The 15,877-nt window shown below is 38.1% G+C and overlaps 1 protein-coding gene across 5 annotated transcripts in view; it reads left to right on the plus strand.

Moving 5' to 3' along the window:
• The window catches only part of spata17 (spermatogenesis associated 17), a 39,292-nt gene extending 26,640 nt beyond the window's left edge, over nt 1-12,652 (plus strand). For 4 of the 5 annotated variants that reach the window (XM_077239813.1, XM_077239814.1, XM_077239815.1 and 1 more), the window contains exon 10: nt 10,789-10,925. In XM_077239813.1, coding sequence (XP_077095928.1) covers nt 10,789-10,869 — 81 coding nt within the window. In that variant the 3' untranslated portion in view covers nt 10,870-10,925. Of the gene's footprint in view, nt 1-10,788; nt 10,926-11,462 lie in introns of those variants that run through there. The other variant, XM_077239812.1, reaches the window with a different exon arrangement.
• The last annotated feature ends 3,225 nt before the right edge of the window (nt 12,653-15,877 follow it).

Below are 15,877 nucleotides of genomic sequence, written 5' to 3' on the forward strand. Positions count from 1 at the left end.
AAGGTCCTTAAAAAGGAGGTCCGTTTTAAATCCTTTATCTTTGGATCAAACAACCTCTGCCGTTATCTTGGTGGGTTCCGAGAAGTGCCATCTCTGAGCCAATCATTCTTTTCCAAACTATCTAACTTTGACCATTTCTTCCTCTATTTAGGCTCATCTCTTTGAAGCTTGCAGGGCCATAAAGTCGTTTTGTAGACTAGCTGGAGCCGGGATCTTTGCGGTTCTGGAATGTTGAGTTTTGTGTGGAATTATGGAACGAATCATCTGGAAGATTCATATGTTTGGTTCGCCCTCAATTCCTACAAAAGTGAGCTGTTGGGGTATTAAAGGCGGTCTTCCATTCGTCCTCTTCCCTAATCCAAACTAGGTGATAAGCATTGGATAGGTCCAACTTCGTAAAGATGGTCGCTCCCTGCAAGAGTTCGAAAGTTGAAGACATCAGTGGCAAAGGGTGGCTATTCTTTACTGTGATGTCATTCAGCCCCCAATAATCTATACAGGGACGCAACGACCCAGCCAGAGTGGAAGAAGGACGTATTATACCAGCTAGCAGAGAATCGCTGATGTATCTCTCCATGGCCTCCCTCTCTGGACCGGAGAGCGAGTAAAGGCGCCCCTTAGGTGGAGAAGTGCCTGGCAATAGATCTATTGCACAGTTCTACGGGCGGTGCGGAGGGAGAGATGAACCTCGGGACTTACTGAACACCGCTCTGTGTGCCCCAAGACCACTGGAGCAGAAGGAGAGTGTAAAAGGAGGAATAGAATCTCCTCAGTATGATTGCCCGAAATGGTGAGGTCGATAATGCCAGTGGAATGAGTAATCCTGATGAGAGGAGTATCACAAAGGGTTCTGGCTGAAATCGGTTCGGCTAGGAGAGAACATAGAATGCCCAAATGCTCAGCCAGTCCAATGTCCATAAAGTCACCCTCCGCTCCAAAATCAATTAAAGCTGACACTCGATGGGCAATCCCCTCCAACTGCAAAAAAGCTGGAAGGATAGAGCGACCACCCGATGGCAGCAGCGTGTTAGTAACGCTCACCTTGCTTTGTCCCCTGAAAGGTGATCATTGCCTCTTAACGGGACAAGCCGCAGCCATGTGCCCCGCACTAGAGGCACAAGTTATTGGTGAGACGATGACACCGTTCCATGACAGACAGATGAGCATGGGCATGGGCTCCTCAGGTGACCCGAAATGCTGTGAAGTGGCACCTCCCGCACCTGATGCATAGCGAGAGGATTCATGAGAGAAACCCGCCCTCCGATGCTGGGAACGGATAGAAATCCGATTGTCGACCCGGATAGCGAGGTCGACCAATCCGTCGAGAGAAGTAATTCCAAGGAGTAAATCTCGTCCTTGATATGTTCAGCCAACTAATGGAGAAAGTGGTCCCACTGAGCTTTGGGATTCCAGCCACAGGGTGCAGTGAGTGTATGGAACTCGATCAAATATTCTGACACGGACCTGGCTCCCTGCTGTAACAGCGACAATGCTCGTGCCGCCTCTGTACCCAATGCTGCACGATCAAAGACTTTACGAAGCTCCTGTGAGAAATCCTCATACGATCTGCAGCAATCGTGCTCATTGTCCCACATGGCCGTTCCCCACTCCCTTGCAAGCCCTCCAAGGTGCATAATGACGAAAGCCACTCTAGACCTCTCCGTAAAAAAGCAGTAAGGCTGCAATGAGAAAGTCAGTGAGCACTGTGAGAGAAATTCACAACATGAATCGGGCTCACCAGAATAAGGAGCAGGTGGGTTTAGGCAAGGTTCTGAACGGCGGAGAACGGCCATCTCAGTGTCGGGTTGATGTGATCCAGTAGGAACCACAGGAGGACTGGTCAGAAGCTGTTCGAGCATGATAGAAAACACGACGCGGGTCAATATATTGTGTTTTTATTAATTTGGTGCTATTATTCATAACTGAGTAAACAATGCAGGTTAACTGTGTGTGTGTTTCGCATAAGCTGTCTTTCCGCTGCTTGCAAATGGACTCTTTTGAGGAGACAGTGGCTTTCCATTAATTTGTTGCCCTGATTGCACGCACTATGCGCGAATACACTGCAGACTCACTCTTGCTCGTATCCAGGGTAATCTTCATCCCTTACGGATGTTTTATTTAACTAAATACATCATAATCGGCTAAAACGCATGCGCAGGATACTTTACTTCCTGAACAAGTGCGCACCCGAGTCTGTGTTGCTTTCACATACACGCAAATCGCTGCACGGTTCGGGAGCAACCGAACTCAGACCACCTCCTCCAGGTAGTCTCGGGTTCGGTACCCCAGTGCGCACCCGGGTCCCATGACAGCGTTCACATTAGCGATTTTTCATGCGAATCGTGCCCCGTTCCGAACTAAACTGCCAGTGTGAAAGCCCCCTAAATGTAAAAATAAATGATTCTCAGTATGGTGGTTCCTGTGCGCTCCGCACACAGACAGAGGAGACCACTGAGAGGAACTTAGCACAGTATGACCAAAGAAAGGCGGGCCCCAAGTCCAGCAAGCGAGACAGTGCTGCTACAGACTCCTCGTCTTAGGTACCTGAGCACAAATAACAAGCAGTTAAGTAACTGAAGTAACACACATGAAAGAGAGAACAGAACATGAGACAAACACGTAGCAAAGATAATGATCAACTGAGAACAAGAGGTAGACACAGCTGGAAATATAAAGGGTAAGGGAAACGAGCAACAGGTGGAGGAGATCAGCTTGTGATTCTGCACACATAATGAACCAGTGACACACCTGACCCGTGATATATATATATATATATATATATATATACACAAACACTATTCAGCACTGATTGCTATATATATATTTATATATATATATATTTATATATATGTATGTATATATGTGTCACGGGTCAGGTGTGTCACTGGGTCTTTTATGTTGTCATGGTCCGTTCATTTTCTGCAGCTTGTGAATTGAGCAATCAGTGCTGCCCGGTGTGTGTGTGTGTATATATATATATATATATATATATATATATATTGTGTATATATATATATGGCTGTTCCTCACTTGGTATTTTCAACAACAGTTTTTTATAATAGTTTCTATCAAAAGTTGAGTGTACATGCAATGAATTCAGTAAAGAGCAGGTAACAAAGCAAGTATCACATTTTTATTTTGCGACATTTCTGAATCAAGAAATAAATTTGCCGAAAGTATGAAAATACTATTTAATTGTATTCAGGGTAAAATATAGTTATTTAAGGGAGAGAGCTTTTTTATTCCTAAAAATGTAATTTCCACTTCAAAAATGAATGGTAGTTTGAGGAGGAAATGACATTTATTCATGATGGTTCAGGGCATAAAAAATACTGAAAATTTCTGTGATGCATGTGTACAATACATACACTGGTATGATAAAATACACTATCTGAGCAACAACAAAAAACATGTTTCCATTTTTTAGAAAGTTTAATTTATGAATGTCTACAATGTGCTTATAGTTGAAAAAACACCCTTAAAAGGAATCAGTGAAAGGCGGCATTACAATGATTTGAGCTCTTTAAGATATGAAGTGACGGTCCACAGCGGTGTGTTGTCAGCCCAGTAGTTGTGGATCAGAAGTGATGCGGACAGACAGAGAAGCACGGGTGCCGCGCTGTTCCCTCTCCTCTGTAATTAGTGCATTAGTTAATAGCCCCTTGACAAGAATGACCCTTCATCAGGGTGTACGCTGGCCCCTGACTAGCCAGCCCTGCGATCTGATTTTTGCATCATCACCACCAATTCTAACAAATTGAACCACCAGGGCTAATTACGGAGGCTAATAAAGTGCTGGCGGTGGTATTGCCTCGGTGCAAAAGCCTCTCCATCGCCTTGCATTAGACTTTCATCAATCATCTTTTCAAACTGATATATCTTAGCGCCAGAATACAAACACAGGCATACATTTATTTTCTCTCTCTTCTATTCTAATGTTGCTTCAGTAATTGCTTTTTCCTCTACTAGACCCCCATCTCCATTGTCCCCCCTTGAATATCGCCTCTAAGCACAACTGCAGCAGTTTTTTTTTTTTTAATTATTGTTGTAGGCAACTGGAATATTTAGCCTAAAATGATGCTTTCTTAGTGGCTGCTCTTGTTAATCACTGGCAGAATAATGCATCACCATGATATGTGTGATATATGAGGTGTGTTTAAATGCGAATGATATTCGTAATGAGCAATAAATAAGTGATATAAAAGTAGGACAACCTACTTTGACTCCAGGATACAAAATGGCATGTGAGTGTTTCTATTATGCACACACACACATATCCCAGACCGGACTACATTAGTGACCAAGAGCCTCTGGGTGATTCACTATATCCATTTTATAGGGATATAAAATCCCTCTGCCCCTTCATTTGCCACGTAATAAACAATTCGCCTGACATGCCTCTCACTTTTTTCTTACATATGTATCAATTAACTTTACACCTTCTTCTATTATGCCAGCATTTCCTTTTTTTTATCGTCATTGATATAAATAGTAAAATATGATATAATGAGTTGCAAACTGATTTGAAATTGCCTTTGACTTAAACATTAAGTAAATTCATACCATATGTCAGCAGCAAATTTAACAGTCAATTTTGGATGACTCTTAAAGTTACGAAATGTGCATTGTAATGATTTCATATTTTGTTATATTTATTTGTTTTTTTATTTAAAATAAATATATATATATTTAGTTTGTGGAAGCACTGCCTGATTGCCTTCAGGCAAAACAAACTAAATGAACACACCTCTTGCTCTCATTTTTGTGTAATTATTATACTTAAACTTAACGTATCTAAACTGCACAGTGCAAATAAATATTGTATTGTAGTGCAGAGTGAGATAAAATTACTCCACAGTACCATGTACTTTTCTAACCCCCATTTTCTTTACACAGACTCCTCCATCTGTGCTTTTCTTTATGCATGTTTATTCAGATATGAACTGGTTTCCCCTATCATTCTGACAATGAAAACAGACCCTTCTGAATTTCATCTGTGCTGTGGCTTGTGCAGCTACTTGAAAGCTATTGGATTTTTTGCATAGCATGAATGGAAGTTATTTTTCTCTTCACAGTGTGATTGAATGAATGAAATCAGAATTACTGTACGCAAGCTTCCAAGGACAGGGATTTGTGTTTGCATGCTAATTATGAGACTGGTGCAGGTAATAACTAAGCAGGAATCTCATTTACATTGCATCCACTAGGTCTCTTTAATAGACACATAAGGATTACTTTAGCCACACAACATGCATCAATCTGGTATTTTCAGTTAATCTTCCTGAGATTGTCAGTGTGTGTTAGGGGTCATGTCACCTGAAATAGCTTGATTATATCACATTTATGATTTTCGGTGACTTAATTGTCATATTCTACAGCATTCTGAAGAGAGAATGAAAATGACATTAGGGATTTAGATAATGCATTCTGTTGATAAAGCACAGTGATTATCCTCTAAATAAAATTTGAGTTTCACTGATCAATTTTTTGCATGCCTTAATTAGTCCTTACATCCACTCTGGAAGATGTTAAGGTGTAATCCAATAACATTTTATATATAATAATTGATCTAATTTTGTGTCTCTGGAAAATAGTGATCCATGACATTGTATTATGTTGAATATCAATGTTTTTCTGTGTCTATTTGTTAATGAAGGATTTGTGGACACATTAATGTTTTTGAATTTGTATAGTTTTTATTAAGTAATTATTATTATTATTTTTATTATTATTAAGTAAAAAGATAAAATTAGACCCTTGCGGTAAGATGACCCCCCAGAATTGCCACAGAATGCCTCAAGTGGCATGTTGTTACTTGTGTTATTATTTTTAAATTTAATCTTAATCTTTCCATGAATTGGATGTACAATTCAGATATGTTCGCTGTTAGTTGAGTGAAATCATTAAATTTGCAATCATAGTGTTGCCATTATGACATATCTTCAATTAAAATATGGGCAATCAAAGAAGTAAATATTCATATGCCTATATATAAGTCATAGAATAATTTTACCCATTATAAATCTCTTACTGCTTTGTCTATCATCAGTTATTCATTTATTCAACTAAATTGTCAAAAAATTAAATAGAATAGTTGATTTAGTATTTTACATTAATGACACTTAAAAAAAATATACATATATATATATATATATATGATATTCTATATGGAATATATATTCTCTCTCTCTCTCTCTCTATATATATATATATATATATATATACAGTATAGAATATATGAATTTTTTTACAGAGGGAGTCAGGGAGATAAATATTTGCATATTACTTATTGCCTGAAACCATGTTATTCTACAAACCTTTTTTTTTTATAATACTCATTTTCGCCCTACATACTGTATAAATTAAGTTCTGTATCAAGCATGTTCATTGTTTTGTTTTTTTATTATTATTTTTATGCATGTGGTATTCTGGTTTTTCATGAGGGAGTAATTAGTCTTTAAAGCTAGAGAGACTTTTTCCAGTATAAAATAAAATAAAAATCGTTTGGTTTAAGAAATTGATTTGATTAAAGTGAAATGATTATGCACTGTCAAATTTGGCTGATTTCAATAGTGATTTTGTTTTACCTTAGACTGATTAAATTTTGGATTCGTGTTTTAGACTATTTTTAGCGTATAACCGTATACCAAATGTGCTTTTTAGAACACAACCTCTTTTAAAATCCTAGTGCAACTTTTTTTTTACATTTGTATATAACTCAAAATCGTATTAAAATTGAATAGCATTTTACATGTTTACAAATATGTTGTCAGTCCACATGCAACAACAAAAACTATTATGAGCATTTGAGCAGTCAGAAATGCAAAGGGTACATGCAGCTCCCCTCAGAGCAGAGCCTGCATCAGGACACATAAACTGGGGGGGAGGGGGCCTTCATAAATCGATTTTGATTTACATCTCATAAATTCATCCATTTCTCCCAAAAATCATAAAAATAAGTGGCTGGTGAACTAGTAGAAGAATAAAGTGACCCTTTTAGTTAGTTATATGTATAGTTATCTGATATGAATAAAACAATGTCAAATTATAATTGAAAGGATTATTATTGCCGCTTCCATGGACATCAGTATGTATTCAGCAAACTATAAATGTTTTGTTTTTGTTTTTTGCTAATACTCAATTTAAATGTCTGAAACCTAAAATACTGGTTGAAAACATATAGTTGAGATATATTAAAAACCACTGAACGTGTCCATCTCTGGCTCAGCACCAGCCGAAGCACAAAAGCACATTTGAATTTAGCAGTTGATCATGTGATGCACCGAATGTTCTAATCACACCGGTGTGAGTGTGCGCATGAAAGGGTTTTGAGGGCGGAGGGGGGACATATTGTAACTGAGGGGGCACAAATCAGATCTGAGGGGCAATGCCTCTTTTGCCCCCTCGTGGCACCGGGCCTGATCAGGAGTAGCCACGTATGAAAGAGTCCTCTGCCATTTCCCTACTGGCCTGTATAGAGCTGCGCAGTGGGAATTACGCCGTCAACTTCTCACTAGCTAAAATAATGTAAACTCATTTCGGCTGAGGCCCAGCTAAGATGTCAGCGTGTATGAATGCGAAAAGTGCATTGGACGCATTAGGACTTGACAGGGGCCCTTCTTGAAATAAGTGAAATTAATGGAGCTCTTTTCATGTACGACAAGGCCGCGGCACCCCTTTCAGCCTGCTTACAGTCAGAGAAAAGTCAATACTTTTTTATTACTCCAGGCTGACCTACCTTCTGCACTACAAGTGCTAGCTGTGCTAATTGGTTTCAGTTGTGAGGGGAAAAAATAGAAAAGCTTCATTCCGAAGAACATTGGAGCAAATAAATCAATCTCATATTTTTTTATCCCTTGTCTGTTTTTATTGGGTAATGTTGGCGAGAGAGGCAACAAATGCTGGGTTAAAATATGGGTTCCATGGGCTAAAAAGTGTCTAAGTGCCCTGAGTGCTTATCTGAAGTCCGCTGTTGTTCCACTGCTGTTATGTAGCTGTTAAATGAAACACACTCTGAGGTGAAAGATAACAAAGAACATGGGTTACAGCTATTTTAAGAGAACAAGTTGACGTGACAAATAAGAACATCAGCTAGAGGAGAGATTCATTTTATATATTCAGAAGGACTGAGGGCACTTTAGAAATGTGTCTCTCTGATTCCAACTAAGGCCATTTGTTAATGTTAAAAGAAATAGTTTGGTTTATAAATAGATATAGAATTCTGAAACACAAATACCAATACTTTTTAATCAACAATAAAATAACAGGTTGCTTTAAGATCCTTATTATCACCATGTTTTAACCTTAAAGCCGTTGTAGTGCAGCTCGTAAGCATCTACCTACACCAACAAACACCAATCATTAGTCATTAATTATGCGTCTACAAACTGAGCCTTGTTGTGGGACAGAAATCAAAGTTTTTGCAATAATCTAATTTCCGAAGTTTGATTTTTGTTGTGTAGTGAACGAAGTGAATTACTCTATTTTCCACTCTGGAGATGATGTCCTTTTGTGTTTCTTGTGTAGTTGTTAGAGTTAGTGTGGAGTGCTGTTTACAAGGACAGCTAGCTGCAGCGTTTCCCGAGGCCAAGACACACAGATGATTGTCATGGTGGCGTACGCTGACTGACAGAAGGATCACATGCATGCCTGCCAGAGGGAAACAGTCAGCGCCCCAGTCTATGACATTAGTTTGTCCTTGCTCAACTTCGGCTTTTTTTAGTCTTAAAATAATGAAATATATAATTAAATCGCCTTCCTTCCAACCTCCCTTTCCTCTTCCCATTCTTACGCCAGTCTGTTATTTTCATTCCAACACAGCAGTGCTTCTCACAGGCTCTTGCATTAAGCGGTTGTGGAGATTCAGGTTGCGTGTTTTAGACCAGGTCAGCCTCTAGGGGGGGTTACTGAGAGACAAGTTGCTCTGAGAGATGCTCCAAGACAGCCTGTGTAGCCGCTGCAGCAACTAGGCCACTAGCAAAAGCTGAATCCAGTCCAACTAAAAATATCTGACGCAGATCTGTGCAGTGCAGCACATGCAGTGCTGTGAAAAAGAGGGCAGGATTTGTTGTGGCTCATGTGTTCATCATTAACTGGATGACTGGGAGAATGTGTTATAGCAGTGCTGAAGGGCCACTGCAAGTCACAGCAACTACTATGAGGTTAGCGTGGTCATCCAGGCATCAGGGAAGAGAGATTTTGAGAGAGTTTTTCTTTTTGTTAACCCCCTAATTTTAGATATGAGTGGAGATACAATCATATTAGATATTAGCTTTTGCTAGTCCTTGTAAAATACTTGTAGTGACCGTTAGTGCACAGTTGATGAACTGAATAAACGTTTACACTGTAAAACTTTATAACAGAATTCACTAACTTAGCGCTAATGTTTCTGGAAATAAAATGACTTGCGTACTTGTGATGGACTGGCCATCCGTCCAGACTCTAGCATCCCTGCGACCCTACATTGGACAAATGGTTTGGAAAATGGATGATTTGGATGCAATTTACTCACATATGCTCTTCATTGGAACATGAGCGCTACTCGCCAAGCCACGTCTCGAGCTACAAATTCACATCTTAAATGAGCCTATAAGAAAGAAAAATCACATATGGGATCTCTTGAATATCTCACTTTTTTCTCACAGATGGCAAAAAGATTCAATTGAGAACAAATTGCTACTAATTTCCATCTAATTTCTTCTGGGTAAAAGAGCTTAGTAATCTGACATGTCTACTCTAGAATTTCAGAATAGATCTCAATGATGTCTCAAATAGTGCTGCTAAGATTTGTAAAGACAATCTGCCATGAAAAGTCAGATTTCAATATGAACTCACCTAACATATGAATTCACCTTATTTTCCTAACAAATAACACATTTTCTCAGCTATTCTATCCTTATAAAATTATAAATTGTAATTGTTCTCTAATTTTAATATCTCTAATATATTCATATATTTATTATTTGCACTACCATTAAAAAGTTTTGACTTAGTTATATTTTGTTTTTGAAAGAAGTCTCTTATGCTCACCAAGGCTGCATTTCTTTGTTGAAAAATATAATAAAAAAGTAATATTGGCAAATATTATTACAATTTAAATTAGCTGTTGTCTGTCTTATTTTATATTTTAAAATGTAATTTATTTCTGTGATGGCAAAACTGAATTTGCAACATTATTGCTCCAGTCTTCAGTGTCACGTGATCCTTCAGAAATCTTTCTAAAATGCTGATTTGTAGGCCAAGAAACATTTTTGTGGAAATCATACTAGATTAGTTTTTTCTTTGTTGAATAGAACATTCAAAAGAACAGCATTTATTTGAAATAGAAACCTTTTGTAACATTTGTTGCATTATAAATGTCTTTAATGTCACATTTGATCGGTTTCCTTGCTGAATAAATGTATAGTAATCCTACTCACCCCAAAAGTTATTCCGAAAGAATCTGAGATTAAGTTGATACTTCAACATAACTGAGTACTCATTAATTTTCCTGAGCTGTGAAAGAGCAAGCTCTGAGCAATAACATTTTCCTGTGGAAGCATGTGTACTATTTTTGTGTGTGTGTGTGTGTGTGTGTGTGTGTGTGTGTGTGTGTGTGTGTGTGTGTGTGTGTGTGTGTGTGTGTGTGTGTGTGTGTGTGTGTGTGTGTGTGTGTGTGTGTGTGTGTGTGTGTGTGTGTGTGTGTGTGTGTACTAAATGGAAAAACTAATAATTGCACCATCTCTGTTGAGTGTAAAACTTTTCATTTTTTAAACTGCTGACATCCAATCAATGTGCTTATCATTTCAGCCCTTCAAGACTGTCTTCACCACCTGCAATGTCTTTGACAAGTTTGGACGACTGTACTCCAACGCTGGTAATATTGTATGAGATAGGCGAGTGGAAAACAGACAGAATCAATAAATACATTAAATGAAATATCCAAATATGCATCATTTGTTTGTCTGGTTTCGAAAAGTACGAAGGTGAGATGGGGTGAAGAAAACATTTGCTGCCGCGTTCAGAGTAAAAACGTGTCGTCCTCTTACCATAATTACATGCTATTTGTATTACGCACAATTGCTTTTTGCACTTAATATCCGCTGTGTTGATGAAAAAAATTCTTTAACAGCAACGATTTTGATTCTGGAAAAGAGACTAATGAAATTCCTCTATTAGTTTGGGCACTTACCGATGTCACACGCAGATTCTTACATCACTTCCATCAATCAGCGCGCACAGGCCGAGCAGGCAGCCACCTCATCGCATCGCTCCCGGAATCAGACGTTTTGAAACATTTCCCATGCATTGTTGCCACAGAAAATAAATGTCATTTAATTTCAGTGAGTGGGAAAAGGTGAAGGCACTGATCCAGTCGTCTGCTACAGAGGTTTCATTTCCACAAATAATTCTGAGTGCTTCGTTCTATTGTGTGTGTGTGTGTGTGTGTGTGTGTGTGTGTGTGGGGCTACAACTGTACACAGCCTCCTGGCCGGCATCGCCACCAGCACCCTGTTGATGAATCTGATACATGGGCAGCAGTAATTTGGAGATGCAAGGGCTATCTCTTTGATTGCTCCTGGTCCGAGGTAGTCCATCACTTCACAATAACTCACCCTGCTGCTGACTCCTGCTTCCGAAAAAACGACGCTTTTCCATCAGGGCGATTAGAAGAAGCCCTAGTTGGCTGATCTGATCACTCCCTGTTTTAACACTAAGTTTGACCCCTCGGTGGAAAAGCAACACCCTGCTTATAGCAACCGGACCTGTGGGCATGAAAAAACATCCCAGAGCTATCACGCTCATAGAAGGACTCAAAAGTTGGCCTTGGTGATGGCTTTTGGAAAAGCTTTCACTCAGATTATGATGTAGCGCCTGGCTAAAAACAGAGTTTCAAAGGCATTCTTCTTTATTTTCTTGACCTGTAAATACATTGGCATTCTTTTATTAGATAATGAGACTTTCAGTAATGAAGTTCACAGAAGCACCAGATCTCTGAGCGTGGGCTCACATAGAGTGTTTTTTGATGGGCTATCTAGACATGTCTTGGCTTCAACTCCATCGTGGAGCCCAGCCAACATGCACCAAAGAGAATGAGGCACGCTGACGGCGGGACGTCCTCTTCACAGAGTGAAGCCATATGCAAGAGAGAGTATACGCCACTGAGGAGGGAAAGAATGAAGAAGAGCGGTAAAGCTTGCTAATGAGTAGAGACAGGGAAAATATGAAAAAGCCTTTTCTTCATAACCCTGTCTCTGGGAAAACCTTTTTCCCTGGCCAGAAGGGTGAAATATATGATTTTTTTAGTAAACTAATTGTTTGTACAACATTTTAATTTTTGAAATTTTAATTTTTGAAATTTTAAAGATTTTTAAGTTCAGAATTCGAATTTGTGTCAAAACAGTGGGTAAAGTTTAAAATGCTTGAAAAAAAAATTCACACAAAAAAGGAAATTACATTATAGAGGACCCCCGCAGGCCCTTGGGACTGTTTCCCTTACTAAAAAGAAGTTTATTCAAGTGTGCTATTAGTATATTTCTTTTAAACTACAAAATAAAACTGTATACTTTGTCAAAATTGTATGTACATCTCTGAAATATACTTAAAATAAATCAATAAAAGTATACTTGCTTAAACTGACAGAAAGGTATATTTGGCCTATACCTATACTCAAGCAGAGGCTCTGTTCTTTCTTTACATTTTTTGCAGGTTCAGATATTCATGCAACAAAATATTCAGGGGGACATTAAACATTTTGTTAAAATTATCAACAATGCTGGCGGTGGAAAAAGTTAAAGTACTGTTAAAGGTTTATTTCAAGTATAAAAATTAATACCTAAATTGGAGCATAGCAGTATATTTAAGCAGTATATTTAAAGTGCAAAAATAATATATAAGTAGTAAACTATGCATGCTGTTCAGTTAAACTTACAAGTTTTCATATAAAACTACAAAATTAGTAGTTTACCGAGAGGAAACTTATTAGTGTACTTTCATTAACTAAAAAATGTGCTACATGTATTTAACTAGTAAACTATCAGTTTACTTATGTTTACTTGTACTACAGGTGCGGTACTAAAAACATAGTTGTAAACTAGTGTACTCAACATTTACTACTGTTACACTATACTAAAAAGCTAATTTAGTCCCTAGTATTAAAATAGTACACTTAGTACAAGTACAATAGTACAAGTATACTACTAGAACATTAATATTAGTATTAGTATACAACTACATAAAGTATACTTAAAAATATACTTGGACTTTACTATTTATTGTCCTTTATTGAGATAAAAAATCTCTGTTTCAGAAGTGACCTGCCAAGATGCCACAGAATGCATGAATCTAGACTAAAGTATTAGGAATACTTAATAAAACTAACTTAAGTATACTTTTTTTTTAGGGGTCACAAGGTCAAAAACTCTTAAAGTTCAGTTGTTCCATGCGTTTCATTTTTACATTTTTATTTATTTGTCATAATTTTTAATCAGAATGTGGATCTTCCAGTGTAATGATAGACTTTTCTCTGGTGACGTATAATTTTTCCAGTCAAACCAATGGATAAAACCAAATCCCTGCCCTACATTTTTTCCTCTTCCGATAATCCGCTTGACTCAGATGTACATGTATGCCACAAAACAGAAGAAAAGATGTGTTTCTACATTCCGACTTATTCCAAAAATATCAGATAATTTGACCTTTTTTATGACAAGGCAAGGTTAGTTTAGGTTGCAGAAAATGTTTTGTCTGATTACTATTTCTGATTAGTTTTTGTTTAATTTTTACATGAAAACATATATATTTAAAAACTTTTCAAATGTCAAACCTGCACCATAAGTGCCATGCGTGATTTGATGGCTTCAGAAGACTTGGAAAAACAAATCCTTTAACCAAAAAATGTCTTGTTTAAATATTACTTGTGATATTCATCATGACCGTATGCTTTCTAAAGAACATGAGCTATCATTCATTCTCTCTGGCTGGTGAGACTCTGGGTCGGTCCAGGGTTTAGGGTCAGAGTCATCATTCAGGCCATCACTCACAGAGAAGAGAGAGGGTCCAGGCATGGAGGGTGGGGGGTCCTTCTACTCCAACTCAAAGCCAATGGCTTGTGTGTGCGGGGGAGGGGGGGGGGGGGGGGGGGGTCAGAGTGCTGACAGTGAAGTGATGGGCTGTCTTAGTTCACTGCTGAGCCACAGCAGGACGTGTCAGAGTTGCAGGCTCACTGCCCGCGCTGGCTCGCCTCCTACCTGTCTTTCCACCCCGACCAACTCACTTAAAGTACCTCTCTCTCTCTCTCTGCCTCTCTCCTACTTTTTCTTTGTAATTACTTGAGATTACACAGCATGCAAATGGGATACAATTTTAAGATAAAGTCAAGCATGAAACTCAAGTGAAGGTATCAAAAGTTGAGTGCATGAGATGCATTAGGGGTGAATCTCTGTCTGTAACATTTTTGCCCCAAAATCAAAAGCAAGCAAGAGATTATACTTTAATGAAGTCTATTTTAAGATGGTTAAGATTTTGTTTTTGCCTTATGACATTATTTTTTAGAACATTTCAGCATATTTTCCTATCAGTTATCATTAATAACGCAAAAAAAAAAACGTTTTTTTATTACCTTGTGAAATAATTAAAATAAAACCATTATAAAAATTGTATTATTTAATAATTATTATTATTATTACAATTTATTATTATTAATAATAAATATTGCTTAATTTGAACATTTTAAAAGTATTATATACTTCATGGTAGTATTTGATGTACTGAATTCAATTTATGCTTATTTAAATACAATTTTAAATTTGGGGGTGAAATGTGACCTGAACATTTTTTTATTAAATTTTTTTTGCATACAACTTTAGCATTAGATTTTTAGGGATAAAAAGTTCTGATCAGCAGATTGAGAGAGAGGAAGATGTCTAATGTTTTTTCTCTCCTACAAAACCGGTGATCTTATTAACCTGAAGTTTAAACTAATGTTCGGCAATTAACCAAGCTTTCGTGCATTTGTGATTCAGAAGAAATGTTGTCTGCTTCAATTCACGGGTAAATGCCAAAACCTGCGTTGCCGCCTACAGTAACACATCGGCTTTCATCCATCTTTCCGAAACCTGGCAAACTGTTCGCAGCCTTTCATGCAAATGCATCTCATTTGAGAGTAACGCACTGCAATCTGCAAAATTAAAAGACACAAATCTCCTCTGTTGTCCCCTGAGCGGAGAATGAACCTTAAGTAGAGATTGAGCGCTTTGTAATCTGCGTTAATGTGCTTGTAGGCATGGAATTTGAATTGTACAGAACGGATCGGGCGACTCGAGATGAGAGTCCCGCCAGATGCTGTGGCAGATGTGTGGCCCAGCTCACTTGGGTGATTCCATAATTACATTTCGCATGCAGATACGAGCAGGCATTTCACGCTGCTTCAACGAAAGCCTCGGCCCCTCTGACTTCCCTCAGACTCATGCATAATATTGTGACAGTTCCGAGTGTGATTTACTGATCATCCTATTGATTTATATGTTTCAAAACATCAGCTGCAAGCAGCAACAGATGTTTATGGTCTGCTGTCAATCCATGTTTTGATTGTGTGCGGTTTTAACTTAGATCAGATGTTTGGCTGGGTCAATTGGAGCTCGAGAGCGTGGTTAAGCTTGATTTGTGTTATGGAAATGTTGAATCTTTGGGTTAATGATGATTTGTAGTCGGAGCTGTGGCCTAGCAGTTAGAAACACTTTAGAGTGTGTGTGATAAGAGTTTGAATCAGACTTGCATCGTTTTCTTTTTCTTTCTTTTTTTTAATTAGGAAAAGCATCTCAAGCACAGCACAAGCATCAGATTGTTACAGAATTAAATGGAGGGAAAAAAGCGAAAAAAATAAACAAGCATAATAAAT

This window comes from Siphateles boraxobius, unplaced genomic scaffold (assembly GCF_051911475.1).
Source record: "Siphateles boraxobius isolate OS27281-9 unplaced genomic scaffold, OSU_SipBor_1 22, whole genome shotgun sequence".
Classification (NCBI taxonomy): Eukaryota; Metazoa; Chordata; class Actinopteri; order Cypriniformes; family Leuciscidae; genus Siphateles; species Siphateles boraxobius.